Below are 20,275 nucleotides of genomic sequence, written 5' to 3' on the forward strand. Positions count from 1 at the left end.
TTCAGCGACCTCAAGCTTAGGCCAAATATAGCATTAAACAGGATGGTTAGAATAACAGAATCATAGAGTTGGAAGTGAACCTGAGGGTCATCTAGTCTAGCCCCCTGCAATTCAGGAGTCTTAACTAAAGCATCCATGACAGATGGCCATCCAAAGAATACAATGAAATGGAATCTCTGTTCTGCTCACTGGCAAAAATATCCCAACTTCAACCTAAGCATTTAATTAACCTGTGCAGAGACCCAGGTCTCCCTTTAATCCAGCTAACTCAAACCAAAATTTCATGTTTCTGTGCTTCTCAGTTTCTTGGACTGTAGTACCACAAAAGGAAATATTACAAAAAAGGAGGTTTGTTTGAATTCTTTCTCTACTCAAATGCAATGATGATGCCAAGATTGCAAGAGCAGGTAATTCGAAACTATGGCTGCAGCTACCTACTGCACACAATAGAAATGTTATTGTGGTCTTCCCTAAAAGGCAGCGGACCACCTCTTCTTGAGATTTCTCTCTCTCTCAGAGCCAATTCAGATGTTCTGTTTTTGGTAGGGTGCAGCTAATAATCACAGCCGTGTGGGCAAGGCTCCATGCGGCTTAGAAAACAGTTTGATGCTCTTTCCCCATAAGTCTGGTAAATCACAAGAGAAAGAACCACGCCAGCACTCTACCTCCCCAGAAATCTAGCAGAAGAGATAGCATGCAGACTTCTCTCCCAGTTTGACAGACTCACGTCATAAAGGCATTTGAACTTCCTTGCAACTTCACAGGGCCCTGGTCAAATGGCTCCATCTTGTAGCTACATTGTAAAACATTTGAACCAGGCCTCAAGAGTAACTTGGGCTAAATATGTTATCAGTATCTGAAATTAAAAGTGACCTGTGCATCTCATTTCCTCACTTCTCCATAACTTCCACAAGTGGAAGTTTCACATTTCCTCCTGCGGTTAGGCTTAAAACTGTCTCCACATTTAAAGCATTCACATCTTACTGCAGAGGGAGAAGTTCACATAGAAGCACAGGGAAGAGGAAATACTTGCAAGTCCCTGTTCTCTGAGCCCCTGTCTCTGAGCTTCTGAAGCAGGGGAAGGGATCCCCAACAAGCTCTTTGCATTTTTAAACGTCTTCCGATATCTTAATTTCTATGGTGTATGCTTTTCTAACTTCTTTCAGAGCATGTATGTGTGTGTTTTGCAGCAATAGAACATAAAACCGTACAATAAAAACCATGTAAAAAGTTAACTTTGAGTTTACCAGTGTGGTCACAGCTGGCATAACCAGCAGGAACTGGTAAATAGTACTCTTGGCCAAGGGTCATTGGGACCTCTGGTGATGGATCAAGGAGTCCCCCAGGCTGTGTATCTGCTCTATTATATTTGGGCAACTGGTGCACCATGTCACTTCTGTCCCTCTTACTGAGCCCTAGGCATGGAACTATGATGAAATTGGAAAAACAAAACATACATATATTCTCTCTCTCTCTCTCTGCCTGCCTGCCTGCCTCTCTCTCTGTCTCTCTTGAACACACACCACTTAAGTCACCCTCAAGCCATGCTGTGCCATGGATGCTTGACTAGCAGAGTTCAACTGCTGGCTTTTCTTGTGCTCACATCCTAAGGAAAACTATAGCCCAAAACCTTTCCGCTATTATGTATGCGACTCCCATGATCAACATATTTTTTGGGGAACAAACTCCTGCAGGGTGCAAAAAAACAACAACACAAAAAAACATGTTACATAACCCATTTTAAAGTTCTGCTTCGTTCCTTGATTAAAACAGACATTTAGGCAAAAGCACAATGAGCCTTCTTCCAACAGTCTTTAAGGAAATAAGTTGTTTACAGTTATGATACTGCATCACAATGCTGAAAATGTGCTACAGCATATGTAAGTGACGAAGAACAGAAAATTCAGGAACATTGTGATTTGGCTAGATTTAATAACTGCATTTTGGAACAGACTGCCCATGCATCTTACAAGTGTGTGAAACTATAGCACTGGATATTGGAAGAATCAGGACAGATACTTCTTCATGCACCACATAATTAAACTATGGAACCTGCTCCCACAGGAGGCAATAATGGCCCCCGAACTTGGCTGGCTTTCAAAGAAGTCTGGACAAATTCACAGGGGAGAGGGCTATCAATGGCTACTAGCCATGATTACTTTGTCCTACCTCCACAGTCAGAGGCATAATGCCTCTTAACAGCAGTTGCTGGGAATCACAAGTGGGCAGAGTGCTGTTGCGCTCATGTTCAGTTTGCAAGCTTCCCATGAGCATCTCTTCAGCCACTGACAGAAAAGGATGCTGAATAAGATAGGCTATGTTCTTATGAGTGTGGCCGATCAGCAGCCAAACCTAACAAATGCATATTGCTGCTTGTTAGCCTGAGAAGGGGCAAAGGCTACAGAGCTGCCCTGATTTCAGGCAGATACTCAGACCATAGAAATACAGTGGTACCTCAGGTTACATACGCTTCAGGTTACATACACTTCAGGTTACAGACTCTGCTAACCCAGAAATAGTGCTTCAGGTTAAGAACTTTGCTTCAGGATGAGAACAGAAATCGTGCTCCGGCGGCGCAGTGGCAGGGGGAGGCCCCATTAGCTAAAGTGGTGCTTCAGGTTAAGAACAGTTTCAGGTTAAGTACGGACCTCCGGAACAAATTAAATACTAAACCTGAGGTACCACTGTACAATTGGTAGAGAGGGCTCCGTGTGATGTCATCTCTCCTGGACAGGAATGAGCATATTGTACTTCCTGTTCATCTCTCTTCCTTTGACCAACGTTGGATGAAGACATGCCTCTGCTTGCTCCAGCCTCAGGCATGCTTATAAATTTAAGTGTTTTGCAGGTTAAACAGTAAATACGAGTCTTTTGCCTGCATAGGTTTTTTTACTGCTACTCTTACTGTGAACCAATGCATGAATATTTTTAAACTTAATTTACAAGTTCAATGCACAGTGCTTCCAACACCTAAGATGCTCTTACAGAGATTTTGTCTGCAAATTCCTCAGACATGCTTTTCTCAGACATGTTGTTGTTGTTGTTTAGTCGTTTAGTCGTGTCCGACTCTTCGTGACCCTATGGACCAGAGCATGTCAGGCACTCCTGTCTTCCACTGCCTCTCGCAGTTTGGTCAAACGATCACAAAGGTTACACCTTTTAAAGTCTAGGCACTTTGACAGGAAGACACTATAGCTTTCCAGCAAAACATGGAATTAGAAAAGTTTTCCATATGCTATATTAGCATTCCGTCTGAACTACAAAATCCATTCCAACAGAATGCTGCATTTCCCTGGCCGCTGCTTTTTCTAGCATGCCGAGGAGCCATAAAATAACAGGCTGTTTACACAGAGGACTGCAACATGCTTCACTTCACCACTAATCCTCTGTCAGGTGACTACTCACAAGATTTCTTTAAGCCCTTAGGAAGCACTCCAAAACCAGGACATAACAATTCAATGACCCTGAGATAATATAGGTTACCTAATAAGAGATTTTGACAACAGGATTTATATTCCCAACAAGTTAGCATATGTTGCACCTAAAAAGGGCAGTTCCATGTCTTTAAGAAACATGCAAAACCAGCATTTAATTGGATTTGCCTCATAGGAAGTTTCGATGCAGAAGCTAGGGGGGGGGGGGAGAAGAGATGCAGCTCACTCTCCTGACCAGTCAATGTGCCAATCAGCAAATCAGACTATGAAGAGAGAAAACTGTTTCAGGACTTATTAATCTATTATGACCCAAAAAAAGGAGGGGTCCACTTTTTTCTACAGAAAAGTGACTTAAAATAAAACCCTCATAAATCAACATGAAGTATATAGGATAGGAACACACAATAAATGTGTCCTGATTTAACGTTTTCTCATAAGACAATTGTGATGAAAAAAGGAGGAAACGTCTTTATATTATTATAAATTGTTTTCAGTGTAAAGGAGACTGTCTGCTAGGAGACTGATCTCAAAACACAATGGCAAGACTTTGCTATTTAGCCCTGTTTATTTGGCTCCCTTGCGTAAAGGCTTAACAACTTTAGTTATGAAGATGCTAGCACTGATTGCTGCAATGAACATTTGGGTCTCACCAAAGAATCCTTTGATTAATTTAATATTAAATCAGAAAGGATCCTAAAATGAATTCACCCCTCCTTTGCTTGCATATTATGGGGCTATTGTCATTACAGAACCCAATCTAATCCTAGTTTAAAAATTAGATGTATTTGACAATGACTCCATATTAATGAAAAAGTAAGAAACTGTATTAGGAAATCTCTTTTTTGGACTATTTTGCAATTAAGTAGTATATTGATTAATGTTTCATCTTCACCACCACCACCTCTTCTGATGGGTATTTTGGGATTGGAAAAAGCCAACAGGCAGACAGAATGGCACACTACAGCCTCTGGATAGTGACTAGGGTGGTAGGCAAAAAAACCAGTCACCTGAAAAATAATTGGAGCATTTACCACATTTCATGCTTTCTTCATGTTTAACCAACAATAAAAGAAACAATACTAGACTTGTTTGATTGATTGGGATACTTTTGGCTTCCCCATCTTCTTTTCCTAAGGTAAAGGTACCCCTGCCCGTACGGGCCAGTCTTCACAGACTCTGGGGTTGTGCGCCCATCTCACTCAAGAGGCCGGGGGCCAGCGCTGTCTGGAGACACTTCCGGGTCACATGGCCAGCGTGACAAAGCTGCATCTGGCGAGCCAGCGCAGCACACGGAAACGCCGTTTACCTTCCCGCTGGTAAGCGGTCCCTATTTATCTACTTGCACCCGGGGGTGCTTTCGAACTGCTAGGTTGGCAGGCGCTGGGACCGAGCAGCAGGAGCGCACCCCGCTGCGGGGATTCGAACCGCCGACCTTTCAGTCGGCAAGCCCTAGGCGCTGAGGCTTTTACCCACAGCGCCACCCGCGTCCCTCTTCTTTTGCTTAGGTCTCACTTAATGGTACAAACTGGATTTGCATTAGGTTAAATCAAAAGCAAAGAAGTCTGGTAAAGCCACAGTTCAGGAACAGCTCGCCCAACTCACCTTTATCATTTCAGCCACGTAGCTTTCAGGCCCGGTATATTCCGTAGAATCCTTTACTTTGACCAAGACAATGAAGAACAAGTAGTGCCACATATTATGCTCCTCTTTAATATGTTCTTCAAAAGTGACCGTCTTATTATCAAACTTGTCTCTCTCCAGACCTAAAGGGGGACACACAGCCAAGTCACCTCCCTTAAGATTTTTACAGTGGGAAAATTATCACAATGAGATGAACACATTGATGGTAACAGGATTTCCCAAATTTGTCCACCTGTCCCTTCAAAACAAAGGCTTCCATTTACACTGGTCTGTCATCTGTTCATATGGGTTAGCGGGATGTGTTAGGGGGAGGAAGGCAGTTTGGCCACAGCAGCCTGCATTACTGACCTCCCACTGTTGACATGTGGGTGCCTGGGTCCTTATAACCTCACCCTACCATTCAATGCCAGAACCACAAGCAGCTGAAGCAACTAAATTAGTTTTCCTGCCTTAGATATCATAGAATGCAACCAGCAATGGAGACCTTTTCACCTGTGCAATGCAACTTCCTCTTCCCTCCCCATGTGCCTCCAAATCTGCTCTGGAAGGCTGGAGGAATTTCTTAAAATCTTAAACGAAACCTACTTCAGGGAAGAACAGTGAAGTGGGTTTGTGACCTCACTGGTCCCCAGCCAATTAAGGCATTGATTCTGCTCCTGCAACCAGGAATGATGTGTTGCCCCTGAGCTCAACTGGAGGTAAAGTATTTATGTCTGATCAAATTGCAGAAAGTGGGGCACTACCACGGGTTCTCTGCTAAAATTATGTCTTGACACCCAACTGGAGCTTTTGGTTTCAGCCACATTGGGGGAGGGGCGGATGTTCTGCAGCTGTTGTATATGAAACTGCTTTAGGTAGCACACTTTTTTCCGCTGCTTAAAAAACTCAAGGTATTCCATATATTGCAGAAGAAAATTGTATGGGCTTTATAGTACCCATATAAAATGCAGATGCTCAGCATGGTGCAGACCTAGAAACATTATAACACATTATAAAAACCACAGTCTTTTCTAAGCTTTGAAGAAGTTCAACTCTCTTTTTTTGAAAATGAAGTATCTCAACTCTGCATAAGTATCTGATGACTATTTATATGCCATTATTAACACTGAGTTTGTGAAAACACAATTATTATCTGCCATTCAGGTGCACATTTTACAAATACACAAGTAAGCTTGTACCCACAAGCAATTCATTTATAAAATAGTTTTAAAAACATGTATGCAGACATAAAACAGGAATGGAAAGTCCCCTTACCAAATCAACATATTTTACAATATCAAATCAGTCATTCAGATTTACATCGAAATTCCTTCCTTCTATTCATTCATTCATTCAAACAAGTGATTACAAACATCATCATCAGGTAAATACTGAATCTGCTGTCGAAGCCATACATTACTATTACTGCATTTGACTCTGGGGCAGAACAGCTGCTAGTTTCATAGCACTGGGTTCAACACTTACCACAAATAAAGCATGTTGTTTTTAGTATTTCTTCTTTCTTTTGTTTCTCACTTCTTAGATCCGCAAACGTATCAATAATAACACCAAAAATCAGATTGAGGACAATAATGATCACCATGAAGAAGAAGAGTAGGTCATAGATCACTCTTGCAGCAAAAAGGGGCTCCTAAAATAAAATAGTTTTAAGATAAACAAAATTGGAGCCTAAAAGGCTTTGGCGCAAAGAAGAGCATGCTGCACAATGCAACATGAAAAGAGAAATGATATCAAGAGGGGCGTAAACTTGTGACCACTGCATACATAGATGTGTGCTTGGGAAGCCTTGCTATTTATTTGCAGGGGGTGGGGAGAATTTATTTTTTGTACCTGTGGCCTTATTAAAATTGTTAGTAACTACTATAGTGCTAGCATTAGAAAAGTTTTTACAGTAGTTCTGATATTGCATGTATTAACTGCTGCATTTCATAGGAACCTCTTTGCATGACCAAAAGATGCTTGTATGTCACAGATAGTTTTAAAAAAAACCCACAACATTGTTGGGGAGTGCTTGCACAGAGCTTAATTACTACAGCAGTATTTTTCCACTTAAGAGTACTTTTAAAGTATAAGTCTCCAAGTACTCACATTCCCTTACTCTTGACAGTACTAGAACCTGTTCATTTAGTAAAGGCAATTACACACACCTACACTTAAAGTCAAATAACCAAACTCCTTTGTACATGGCACACAACTAGACTTTTTTCCAATTGATGCAGCGACATATTTTCCCCCCATGGAAAAGTTTTCTAATCCTTTAATGGGCATCTAACCCTATTTGGTTCTCTCTTGCACTACATCCCTTTCACATATGGTGGTAATTTACCTCCTTGGAAGGTTTCCTGAGGACATCTCCAACACCACCCCCACTCCGCAGGCCATGGCTAAGCACAGTAACGATGCACATCAGCAATGTCTCACACGTATGTTCTTTATCCTCTTCCTCAGCTTCTTCAGAAAACAGCTCTGTTAAACAAAGCAAGTTAGGGTACCATTGTGAGACAAGGTTGGTTTGGAAAACTCTCATCTAGTACATTTTTATCTTTGCTTGAATTTGCACCACCACTTTGAAGATACTCATGAAGTCAAAGGAACAGACCTCCCTTTCTTTCACCTCTTGAGATCCCACACCTTGGGTACAGAACGACACAAGTTGTGAGGGTGTAAAAAAAATTGCACCCATTAGGAATATGGCAACAACACACCCCATCAAATGATAAGGGCTCAGCCACCATGGACCGAGTTGTGGGGACTTTTAAAATACCTCCAGAACACGATAGGAGTGATATAGGTTATCTTTTAAGACATAGATGAATAGAAAATCCTAAAGCAAACTTAAATGAATCTTAATATGGTCCTTTACCAGTTCTAGAAACATTGAACATAGTAGCTAAAGCCAAATGTGCACATGTGAACATACACAAAAGATACAAATCTCAATTTCTCGTTACTAATGCAGAGCTCTGAATCTCTCTGAACATAATTTTTAAGCTCACAAGAGTTACTTTGGAGCAGGACTATGGGTAGTTGTAGTCCCCCTAGGATCTCCATCTCCCTGGAAGAATCCCAAATGCTGTTTGCAGCTCTTTCCCACCTCTTTCTGGAATGGTCAGGGATGATGGGAGTTGTCTTTCAGCCACTGGTTAGCCACCTCGGATCAAAAGTCTACCCACATCAGGTAGAAATGGAAAATTGCCTGTGCCTTCACATCCGCACTGCCCTTCTCTTCCTGGAGGCAGAGGTCCATGATGCAGCTGGGGACAGTTTTGCCCGTGGAATGCACCTAGGCAGCCAAGCTGCATAGCGCAGACATTTCCAATGCTCCCTGGGCCGCAGAGTGAGCAAAGCACCTTGTGGGCTACTGTCGCCAAATTCAACAAGGACGGAACAGAAAAAGGCACAACAGAGAAATTTTAAAAGGAGGGGCTGAAAGATGGGGGTGCAGAGAATGCAATGACTGGCCAAGTTTAAAGCCATTTTTTTAGGAGATGTGATTAAGCCAGTGTATGCTCCTTGTAAGCAGAGAAGAGCTGTTTTGTTTACTAAGAGGGCTAAATAGAGCTGGTACTGGAGTACATCTGTGGTGGTACAGAAAGAAGAATGTGCATGTGTCTGCTGGTGTGATCAAGCTATGGGGTACATACAATGGAGAGAGAGAGAACATTATGGACAGCGAACAGGAGACACAGAAGAGACCACGTGGTATGGGTTACAGAGAAGAAAGCAGGGTGGTGGTGGTGGTTAAAAAAGCAGAGTCCAAGTTAAATTATGAGTATTTCTTCTTCTTTTTCAAATAATGCAGCAATGTAGCAAAGAGAAAGTGACCATCGGAGTGATTCGACTTATGCACCACAATCATACAGAAAACGTTTCTGTTCTGTTTGGTTTATTTAAAAAAGTACGACATATCTCCTTTTTCCCCAAGGATAGAAGCAATCTACCAAGAATGACTACATCCTCGTCAGGTCTTCCGACACCACTTCCTCCTCCTCCAGCTCAAGGTGACTGGGATGAATCATTCTGTGTTTCTTAATTTGTCTTAAGGAATGAACCAGGGTAGTCTTAAAAGGACTCACTGACCTTTAGAAGTTTGAGATCTTAAAGCACTTTGACTTCCTAAGATGCCAAAATTCCATCTGGACCTGATAGCATATATTATTCATTGCAGTAACAAACAAAAAAAGTTGCAGAAAATGATGGGGGAAATGGCACTACTTAAAAGTCAATCACCATAAGAAATGTGACTGAACAATCAGCCGCTCCTGAATGCTTCCAGATGGGGGGGGGGGGTGATCCCTTGCCAACGAGCCACTCAGATCCCATTTTTTTCTGTGTGCAGTTGGCATAAGAACATAAGAAGAGACTCTTGGATCAGGCCAGTGACCCTTCTAGTCCAGCTTCCTTTTCCCACAGTGGCCAATCAGATGCCTGCAGGAAGCCTGAAGCAGGTACCTGAGCCCTATAGCACTCTCACCTCCTGCAGTTTCCAGCAACTGGTATTCAGAAGCCTATTGCTTCCAACTTTGGAGGGGGAAATATAGCCTTGTCCTCCACGAATCTGTCTAATTCTCTATTAAAGCCATCCAAGTTGGTAGCCATTTCTACCTCCTGTGCGAGTGAGTTGTACAGTTTAGCTCTTTGCTGTGTGAAGAAGTACTTCCTTTTGTCCCAAACCCTCCAGCATCCAGCTTCATTGTGCAGATTCAATCTTATGCTTTTCAAAATGTATCCACAGGAAGCGCTTAAGAGAAAACACAACCAACTCATATTCCCATGTTTCACAATGGGGTCAGGGGAGGTTTGTGCCTTTTTCAGGGGCTGGACAACACCCATCTCCATTTGTGAGTTTGTTTTTTGAAAAAATAATAATAATACAGAGGTCTTGCACCAGTCTGAAATTTAGCTGTATTATTAATAATCATTTATTAGTTGTTCACTATAAGAGAGTCTCTGAGTGAAAAATTAAGACCTGAAGCCAAAGCATAAAATAAAGAACTGCATACAGTAGACCAGTGTTCCCCAACCTTGGGCCTCCAGCTGTTTTTGGACTACAATTCCCATCATCCTTGACCACTGGTCTTGCTAGCAAGGGATGATGGGAGTTGTAGTCCAAAAACAGCTGGAGGCCCAAGGTTGGGGAACACTGCAGTAGACCATTAAAGGTAAAGGTACCCCTGACCATTAGGTCTAGTCACGGACTACTCTGGGGCTGCAGTGCTCTATAGGCCGAGGGAGCTGGCATTTGCCACAGACAGTTTCCAGGTCATGTGGCCAGCATGACTAAGCTGCTTCTGGTGAACCAGAGCAGCACACGGAAACGCCATTTACCTTCCCTATTTATCTACTTGCACTTTGACGTGCTTTTGAACTGCTAGGTTGGTAGGAGCTGGGACCAAGCAACAGGAGCTCACCCCATCACGGGGATTCGAACCGCCGACCTTCTGATTGGCAAGCCCTAGGCTCTGTGGTTTAGACCACAGCACCACCCGCGTCCCACAGTAGACTATTACAGTGACCCATAAAAGCAGACCCAGACAAACAGCAAAACTTTAGCAGCAGAAACCAGTTGCAGCGGAATATACTGAAATGCTGATAAAGAGGTCTTGTGCTGCAGAGTAAACTGAAACTCTGATAAAGAGGTCTTGCGCAAGACCTTTGTATTAAAAATAAATTAAAAAACTCCTGGTGCATGTACAGTGTTTACAGTCTCCAAGGTAATCTCCCACATAGGTTGAGAACAACTCTTCTGAGCTGGATTGTTGATGTTCTAACGTGCCTTCTGCATACAGCAATTGGTGGAAATAGCTACTTTCACTCTCTTGAGTTGTTAAAGCATATTTTGTTTGCAGACTGGTTAAAGGATAAAGTTTATTTGATAAGGTATTTGATTCCCCTAAGAAAACACAATGGTTCTAAGAAATTTTAGTTTTGTGTATAGACTGCTACTTGGGATTGCGGGCAGGCGGAGGCTGCAAGGTGGAGCCTTCTTTTGATGAAAGGCATCATAAATTTTAATTTTTTTTTAAAATGGTCATATTGTTTGGGACACTGGAGACAAAATAGCAAGGTTGTGCTCAGGTGAGGAGCAAATGGAAGCAATAGAGAGCAGCGTGGCAATAGAGAGCAGCCACAGAAACGTTACCACGTACAAGAAACCACTCACCAGAAAAAAGGAGAGGAAGCACTAACAAACTTGCACACCAGTGGCAACTACAGATGCATAATAGATTATTATTATTTGCTTATTGGATTTTCCTCAGTAAGAGGAAATACAGATTACATGTGCAATAAAAAAAAGAATTAAGAAAAAAATGGGCTGGCATTTAATTAAGACCAATGGGGCACAAAACTTGTGTGCACGAGCAGCACTGATTCTGCAATAAACTTCCTGCTGGGGGGGAAAAACAACACACCTCTTTGTGGAAATTGGATTTTGGGGAGAAAATGATTTTGGGTGGGCAGGCAAGGGTTCTGAAAGGCAAATTTATCTGCAAGGAGAGAACAGGCTTTGAAGCATGAGTAATGGTAACTAGATGCTGCTGCTCCATAAGAATACACAAAGATCTCTGCTAGATCAGGCCTGGCTCAGGATTCTGTTTCCAGCAGCAGGCCATGAACCTCTCTGGAGGCTTGCAAGAAGGGCACAAGGGCAACAGCGTACACTGCATCTGAACACTGCATTCCTTTTAGATGCAATAGCTGGTAAGAGCAGCTTCCATTGGGCTGAGCTTTGAGCATGTGGATCCCAAGGAAAAGGTTGGGTGGGAGTGGATTGTACCTCTTAAGTTTCCACTAGTTCGTGTAAACATTGTATGATGCCGATTTGCTGCCTCTAACAACAGCAATGAATACCAGAGCACTACTTCTCAGCCTTTTGGCTAAGACCAAGCATGGGTTACCAGAGCACCAGCAACAACCAACATTGTTATGTGGGTCCAATGCTCTATGCCAGCTTGGGATTCTAGCACAGCATCACGTGTTGTCATGGGATTCTAGCACAGCATCACGTGTTGTCATCTCGCACTGTTACAGCTGCCATTGAGCTCCATCCCAAACACATTGCCACTGCAGTGTGTGACAGGACTAGCACTAGCACGCAAAGGAAGTTGGTGTGTGTAGGTTCCATACGACATAGAAACCATGCATTGAGAGCTGCATTTAAAAACTGGTACCCGATACTTACCTGCCGAAGGAACAACAGAAGAGCAGTTTTCCCCACTCTCTATTCTGCATACGTTAGAATACAGGAACTCTGCGGTCATTGCCTCACCAGCTTCAGTATGCTGATCTGAATGTGTGCAAATTAAGACACCAAGGATGTAGCTTTAAAAACAATACACCAAAGTTCTTACACAACCATTAGCATTATCACTTGTTGTTTTTTTAAAAAATAATTATTGTGAATTTTAAAATGTCTGTGTTGCCGTTCAGTCTAAATAGACTCTCAAGAGGACTTGAAACAAATAAAAATGTATAAAATTTATAGGCAAAGGAAAATGCATACTGTACAAGGACTTGAAACAAATAAAAATGTATAAAATTTATAGGCAAAGGAAAATGCATACTGTACAAGTTTTGCCAGCTTTCTTTATAAACTCACCAGGATTTAACATTCAAAACCATTGATACTTTATATTGAATTAAATGTAAAAAAAAAAACCCCACGAAAACTCAATTGTTCCTGTTTACTTCATTCAAAATGATACAATTACTCCATATCCCTGCTTAAAAATCTGAACAACAGCTCGCAGTCATCATATATATTGCATTTCCAAAACAGACATGGCTTTGTGACACTTCTTTTTTGTTCTGGGGTACTTGTTGTATGGAAAAGGTAGCATGTATGGAGGAGGGGAAATATTTCACTTGAATCTGTTTGAGAGATGGTCTGGCATTTATCACATGAGATGGGGGGGGGGCGTGTTAGTGGGTTTGCCCAGAATGGGCTATATCCTAGTTCTCATTCAAGTAAAAAAAAATTCTCTGAGCCAAAGTTAACACAGTTTTTTCTTGACTTCTTTCATATGGCAGTCAGAACTGGGCCCAATTCTGTGGCAAAAAGGGACTTGAACTCTAGCCATCTTCACCTAAGGACAGCTAAAACGTGATCATGGCAAAATTCCTCTAATTCATTCCACCTGATGAATGGCTGTGGCTAAAAGTGTTGTTATGCCAGCCCTGCAAAACCTTTCCAGTACTGCTATCCTTATTTGTGAGTGGGGGATTACCAGCCTAATCTGGATGTTCCTACCTAGTCCCCTGATATTGGTTATGTTTAGGGAAATACAGTGGGGGGGGGGCTGCTGCAAAGTTGATTGTAGCAGCAGTGCTAGGCAGACGAGGTGAAAGGGGAAAGAAAAGGACTTGCTTGGGGTGAGGGATTCTGCTTGCAAAGACAGCTTAAAGAGAAACTGTCAAGCCACCCTCTTCCAGTGCCCCTCCTGCAATGACCTACACAGCCCCTCCCCTTATTTCCCTAAAACAAATAAACAAACCCTGAACAGGGCTATAGCTAGGGGGGGGTGAGGTGGGCCCCTGCCAGAGGCGCAGGCAAGGGGTGCGCGCAAAATCAGCTGCTGAGACCCTCTGCCAGGCACCCTGTCCAGCCAGCACTCCCTGCCCGCAACCCAGGCAGAGCGGTAAAGAGGGCGTGCTGGGCGGCGCCAGCTCTGGGCTGTCCCTCTCGCCCCTTGGCCCTCCTGGTAGCTGGCCTGGTGGGGCAGCCCTAAGTGCCTCATCCTGTTGGCCTTCTGGCTCTGCCTCTCCCAGACCTTGCTCAGGGTCGGGCTGGGAAGATCCACCAGCCTCAGCCCCTGACACTGCCTGGCCCACCTCACTGCCTGCGCCCCTGCCTCTCCAGACACCAAGCCTACTCCAGAGTAACATCAACTTCTCTCTCCTTTCGCACACCCTCCCTCAAGGGTGCCAACTTGAATAAAATATATGGGGGGGGGCAGGTAAGCACCACCCTGTATAATTGACCACAAGACGGAGTGCATGCACACTATTTGAATGGGAATGCCCATTACCTGGGGGGGGGGGACCTCCTAAATATTTTAGGGTGTGTGTGAAGGAACCTTGGTCCCAAGGAGTTGGCTCCCATGCCCTTCTCCCTATTAAAGTGGGGTGCTCCGTGCATAAGTAGGGAGACGCTTATATACCATCATTTAGGTTAGCCTTCCCCATCTTGGTGTCCCTCCTTCAATCAGAATTCATTAAAAGGTGAAGTGCATGAGGAATTGAATGGGTGGGGGGGGAGGCTTGGAGGAGAGGCGGAAAGAAGAGCTAATTTATCCGTGGCTAGGGGGCGTAATATGGATGTTTCTGACAGGGGCGCAAGATCACCTAGCTACGGCTCTGACCCTGAAACAACTTAGTGCCGCCTGAGCCCCACAGTTGTTAAACAGAATGCAGCTGTAGGAGTTATTAGCTACCACCATCCTTCCTCATCTGATCTATTTGCTTCCATTTCTAGCCAAAATACCCTTCCCACATTTGCACCACACAACAGGTCCCAGCAAAAGTCAGTATGGTTCAATTTGCTCCCTTCTTTAAACTCCCTCCCAACCCAAGCAGCGCTTAACTGCCTTCATACTCCACTGGCCAGTATGCAGGCATATACCGTATTTTTCTGTCTATAAGACGCCCCCATGTCTAAGACTCCCCCTATTTTTGGGACCCAGGTTTAAGAAAATAGGGGGAGATGCATCCGTGTATAAGACGCCCCCTAATTTTTGACATTATTTTTTAGGGGGGGGGGACCTAGTCTTATACACGGAAAAATACGCTACTTATTACACTTTTGCCAGAACAAAAGTTAACATTCCCCTCCCCTTTTCTTTTGCTCCAGACCAAGTTAACCTTTAAGCTGCACAGTGAGTCACTCTAGGCTTTTCCTGTGACTCTGCTGATAATCTGCTTTATTTTGTCTACAGAAAGTTAGAGATGCAACAGAGGCAAATTGTATGCATGCTTCTCTGCCCTACCCGTGCCTGGAAAAGCAACTGCAGGTGTCCAGGCACATGGGGAGTTTCTAGAGGCACATGAGATGCCTAAATAGGGTTAAGTTGAATTACCATTGATCAGAAATAAGGTTCTACTTGCACGCCTAGCTCTTCTCTGCCATTCTCCCCAATTTGCATCTCCATACTCTTTGCATTTAAATATTCCTGGACCAGAATTCCCCAATCTGGTGCACTCCAGATATCCCTGGAGTCTGATGCCCAGTGTTTTTTTCTAGAAAAAGAGGTGCTGGTACTGCGTACCCTTGAACACCCCCCTGAAAAAAAGCACTGCTGACACATTTCAGCCCCTGGCAGTATGGCCAATGGTTAGGGATAGCATGAGCTGCAACCAAGCAACATCTGAAGAGCAATGGGCTGCGTAAAGCTATCCTAGGCATCCCCCAAAAACTTTTCTTTTTTTTCTTTTTGCCAAAAATGTACAAGTTGGAAGCAGAAAAAGGAAATTATGTAAGATAATTATATGATCTTTTAAAAATCACAAGTATGTCTAGAACACATAACATGATTATATTTGGTCCTCTGCTGGGTCACTATGGGCTATTTTGGAACACACGCACATAGTTTTGATCACAAAGTACTAGATAATCCCTACTAATGTGTGCTACGGGGCAAAAAACATCCACATTATTCTCTAAAGGAGATATTGATGCAGTCATGTTTTATTTTCAGCCTCATTATCTATGCTTTCAAAGCACCGAGACCTAAATTTTTGGCAGAATGTTCTCTAAGGAAATCTGATTTTAGCAGGCAGTCATCTGCAGAGGGAGCATAATATTCGCAGGATAAACCCCCTTGGTGCATTTGCACGGATAGAAAACTTACGAACCTGGCGACAACGTCTCATTAGGGAGCTTATCTACTTCCAAGATAAAGTCATCCTTGAAGAACAGGTAGCCCACTATCGAGAACAGGTAAACCAAGATAAGAGCAAGAACAGCAGTCAGGATGATGGAGCGTCCATTGCGAGTGACACTTTTAATGACATTCAACAAAGTCTCTTCTCTGTACACCAAGTCAAAAAGCTGGAAAAAGGGCAGTTCAGAATGTTTAATAAGTTCACTTTTAACTACAGATAGCACCACGATACCTAGTAACCTACATGAACAGTGCAATATTTTGACGTACATGCTTTTCATGGTAATTAATTTTTGGAGGCCACAGTTTAGAATCACTTTCTAAAACAACTCTAACATTTTTTTTTTAAAAAACGAAATGAAAACAGCAACATTATTAAACCAAGAACATGGAAAGCCATAGTAAAGGGGTGTATTGAGGGCCAGAGTTTTTCTTTCAAAATCCCCTCAAAAGTTATAAACATAGCTGGTTTTCTTGTTCCAGAACCTTGCTGAACTTAGCTGGTTTCTAGCTCATAAATTACAAGATATGCCAAGTCACAAATAGTGTCATAATGATCACATCACTGCATCCTTCGGGTTTTTCTCCACTGCCTGTTTGCTCCGTATACATACCATTGGGCTGCAATATAATCAAAGACTGAAATTGGACATGGAAATTCCCATATGAGTAGTTAATGTATCAGTGAAAAGCCACAACGCAGCCTGATGGAAAATTTGCTGCCTCTTTGACTGCAGTAATACCAGAAGACAGTGAGCCTGAGTCAAAGGAAGTTAGTCACCCTGAAGTCCATTGACAGAACTATACGTTACCTTGTAAACAGCATGTCCCCAAATCTCAATTTGCTCAGGTAACAGAACTCAGAGGTGGATGGATCATAATTAAGGGTCACTTCAAAGGTTTCCAACAATATCCCCCACTTTCAAGTGAGGAGAGATTTGAGGTGAAAGAGGCCTGTTTCAATCATGCTCACTCCCCCCCTCCCCAGGTTTTGTGGCAGTGGCAATATCCCTACGTAACTAGCTGCCTACTCTTCCCCACCCACCTGGGAATTGTGGTTTGTTATCACATGACATCATTCCAAAGGGAATTAGGGTGTTTTTTTTAAATTTTAAGAAAAGGTGTCTGTGTTATTTAAACCCAGCAATGCTACTTGTAATGATGAACCGGCGTAATTCACAGGAGCAGGTGTTGGTGGTAAAATGTCTTCTTCCTGTCACCAGAAGAGCTACTGCAAGCATTCTATTTTGATGTCTTTGTCACCCCCTCTTGAAAATTGCCAAAAATGCCTGCCATATTTGCACCCCACAATTGGGGTGGCAAAAATGGTTGGGGGTGGTGGTTTCAGGCCCTTGGCACATCTGTAGTAGAGATGAACAGGATGTGAGAAGAAAACTAGATGGCCTGATTCAGTAGGCTCTTTTTACATTCTTAATAGGTGTTCTCAGTGTTTGTAGTGATGTCATTTGAAGTTTGCAATATAAATTGGCCAACTCATAACTTTAGGCTGCTTTATGAATTGAGCAGCAATTCGCCCATAAATTCTACTCTGGCTTAGAATAAAAATGAGGTTCCGTGCATGCAGATCAAGGACATAAAAGCGAGCTGCTTTGTAGTCACATGTAAAAGATTTATTTCACATTGAACTGCCTTTGCTTATGTAAACACTTGTTAACTGCTGTGAAGTACATGACCAGATCACATGGCTGAATATCTTTGCTGTTTTGGTAACTGTCAATGATTTCTTGAAAATATTGTATGTCTAACCTAAAACCTTCTCTTGTCCCTTTGCGTATTTGTTTGGAAAGTGGAGGGGCAGTTGAATTTCCGAGCTACTTTCTGCCATGGCTGGTGCTGGGAATCATCTGAAAGTCAGCTTAAACCCATTTAGCATCATTCAGGGTCACTAATATCTACAGTCATCAAGTACAGTAAAAAATATAAATTGTTGGGATTAAACGCTTACCAGCAAGCTGTAGAAAAATTCATGAACGAAAAGCCCCATTGCGCAAATTAGAAGATATAGTAGATGATAAAGGAACTCCACATCCAAGATCATGGCTTTGTATCCTCGAGTGAATGTTCCACAGTTACCAACAAAACTCATCAGAAATATTATTTTGTTACAAACCTGTGGAGCACAGGACAGAAGATGAATGCCTGGAGAACATTCGTTCTTGAGCATATTTTAGAAAACACAACACAACACACCAGTTCCAGCATTCTTCTTTTAAACTGGGGTAGCTAACCGGTGACTCTCCAGATACCGGAACCACAGTTCCCATCATCCACAGTGAGTGGTTAGGGATGATTGGGAGCAACAACTGGAGGGCTGTAGGTTAGCCACAATTGATTGAAACCCTGGGGCGGGGGGGTTGTTGTTAATGATTTATGATTTATGATTAATGATTTATGGCAGAACAATGAATTTTTAACATACAAGCATGTAGAGAATATTTCATGGTGCAGGGCAAGAAAATTTCAGAGAGACTTCTATCTGATACTTACATTGAAAGCCCCCAGAAGAAATAATGTTGGCTGCAAGCCTACAGAAAATATTAGCCGCAGTATTGTGGAAGCTATTAAGGCTCTAATGCCGTGGGGTTTAGGTAAGGCAACAACTATGGCAAATGATATCAGCATGGCTGTCCAAAGTAAGCCTGACAAGTGGGGCTCCAACGTACCTGAGGAGAGGAAGACACCCAAAGACAGTTCATTGTTTATTCAGTTTAAAATTTATCCTGCTTGCTCCACAAAGCCCCCTGGGCTGCTAAGAACAATATCTCAAACAATATCAGTTTGAAATATGCCAACAAACAGCATCTATAACTTACAGACTGGCATAGGCAACAAAGCAAGGCATTAAAAAAAACTAAGCAGTAGATTATAGTAAACATGCACCAGCCTTCCCCACAGCCCCCAGACAAACCTTCTAGGGATGGGGGAATTTAACTGCCCTGGTTTGGCAGCATCCCTCCTCACCTGACACAAAATTTTCAAAACTACCCTTGGAAGTGCCATATTCTGATATACACATTTAGTATTGCTTATTAACCTTTTGGCTACTATTTTTGGACCGATAAGTGGTTGAGTACCTAAAAGTCTGTTGTGGTTAGCCAATGATCAGTCTGAAATGGCCCTGGCACAAACAGCGCACTTTTGTTGCTCCTGTTCCTGTTTCAGAAAGCATCCGACATAGAATCATAGAATCATAGAACTTTAGAGTTGGAAGGGACCCTGAGGATCATCTAGTCCAACCCCCTGCAATGCAGGAATATGCAGCTGGTCCATACAGGGATCGACCTGCAACCTTGGTGTTATCAGCACCATGGTCTAACCAACTGAGCTATCCAGGCTCATCAACATTGGACATGAACTCCAATGCGGTAGCCAACATCAGTCAAAATACTCTTTTCATTTTAAATAAATATCTTGGAAAACCTAGCTAGGAATGTGTCCTATGGGATCCAACAGAAATCACCTGACATTAGAGATATACGCTTGCTTGCCATCATTTTAAGGGAATTGGAGTTATACTGAAAGTGGGGCATGAACTCACCCTACTTCTTTCCCCGCCTTGTAAACAGGCTTTTGTATAGTTTCACAAACGTTACACCTTGAAGGGAAAGTGCTTAAAATAATAATATGAAGTAATTATTGCAATACCAAAGTTCTCATTGCAAGGGTCCCTCATTGCCAGTTTGTGAGCACTCAACACTTTCTCCTTCCATGGCCAAAAGTGGTGAAGTCCCACTTCCACATGTGAGAACTAGCTTACTTGTCAATGACCCATAAGTCAAACAGTGGTGAAAATTGTGTGTGTGGTGTGTGTGTGTTTAAAGACCTGGTTTTGGTTTCTTTCTACCATTTCTGCTCATTATCTTTTCAAGTCTCAGTAATGGGAACCTTGTGCTGAATTGCCTCATATAAATATACCAATTAATAAATTAATACAAAATAATGGATAGAAACCTGCATTAAAATGTGAAAGCTGTCATATTAATAAAACTCCAACTGAACTTGGAGCTCAACTCCAGTTGAAATCACGCCAACATTGATGCAAAAGCGTGTTATTACTTCTCTTTCCCAATAAGCCACGTAGAAATGTGACTTAACTGCAACATGCATTGTGAGGCACCCTTGTTTTATGTTTACAAAGTAGCTGCAGCGGAGCAAAGCTGCTCTAACATCACAGGCTATATTAATGAACCTAACATCCATTCCATAGCCACTGGCTGAAGTGTTTATGTTGTGCACTCAGAACATAACTTTCCGTGATATTCTGCTCTCTTGCAGCAGATATACACTGCAGATATAAAT

General features: G+C 42.6%; 1 protein-coding gene across 8 annotated transcripts in view; it reads right to left on the reverse strand.

Moving 5' to 3' along the window:
• The window catches only part of ITPR1 (inositol 1,4,5-trisphosphate receptor type 1), a 214,982-nt gene that overhangs the window by 22,084 nt on the left and 172,623 nt on the right, over positions 1–20,275 (reverse strand). For all 8 annotated transcript variants that reach the window (XM_028719343.2, XM_028719345.2, XM_028719346.2 and 5 more), the window contains 7 exons: positions 18,464–18,639; positions 17,922–18,086; positions 15,927–16,122; positions 12,259–12,363; positions 7,402–7,541; positions 6,540–6,705; positions 5,037–5,197 (listed from right to left, as the gene is read on the reverse strand). In XM_028719343.2, the coding sequence (XP_028575176.1) occupies positions 5,037–5,197; positions 6,540–6,705; positions 7,402–7,541; positions 12,259–12,363; positions 15,927–16,122; positions 17,922–18,086; positions 18,464–18,639 (1,109 nt within the window). The remainder of the gene's footprint in view (positions 1–5,036; positions 5,198–6,539; positions 6,706–7,401; positions 7,542–12,258; positions 12,364–15,926; positions 16,123–17,921; positions 18,087–18,463; positions 18,640–20,275) is intronic.

Source organism: Podarcis muralis, chromosome 2 (assembly GCF_964188315.1).
Source record: "Podarcis muralis chromosome 2, rPodMur119.hap1.1, whole genome shotgun sequence".
NCBI classification, from domain to species: domain Eukaryota; kingdom Metazoa; phylum Chordata; class Lepidosauria; order Squamata; family Lacertidae; genus Podarcis; species Podarcis muralis.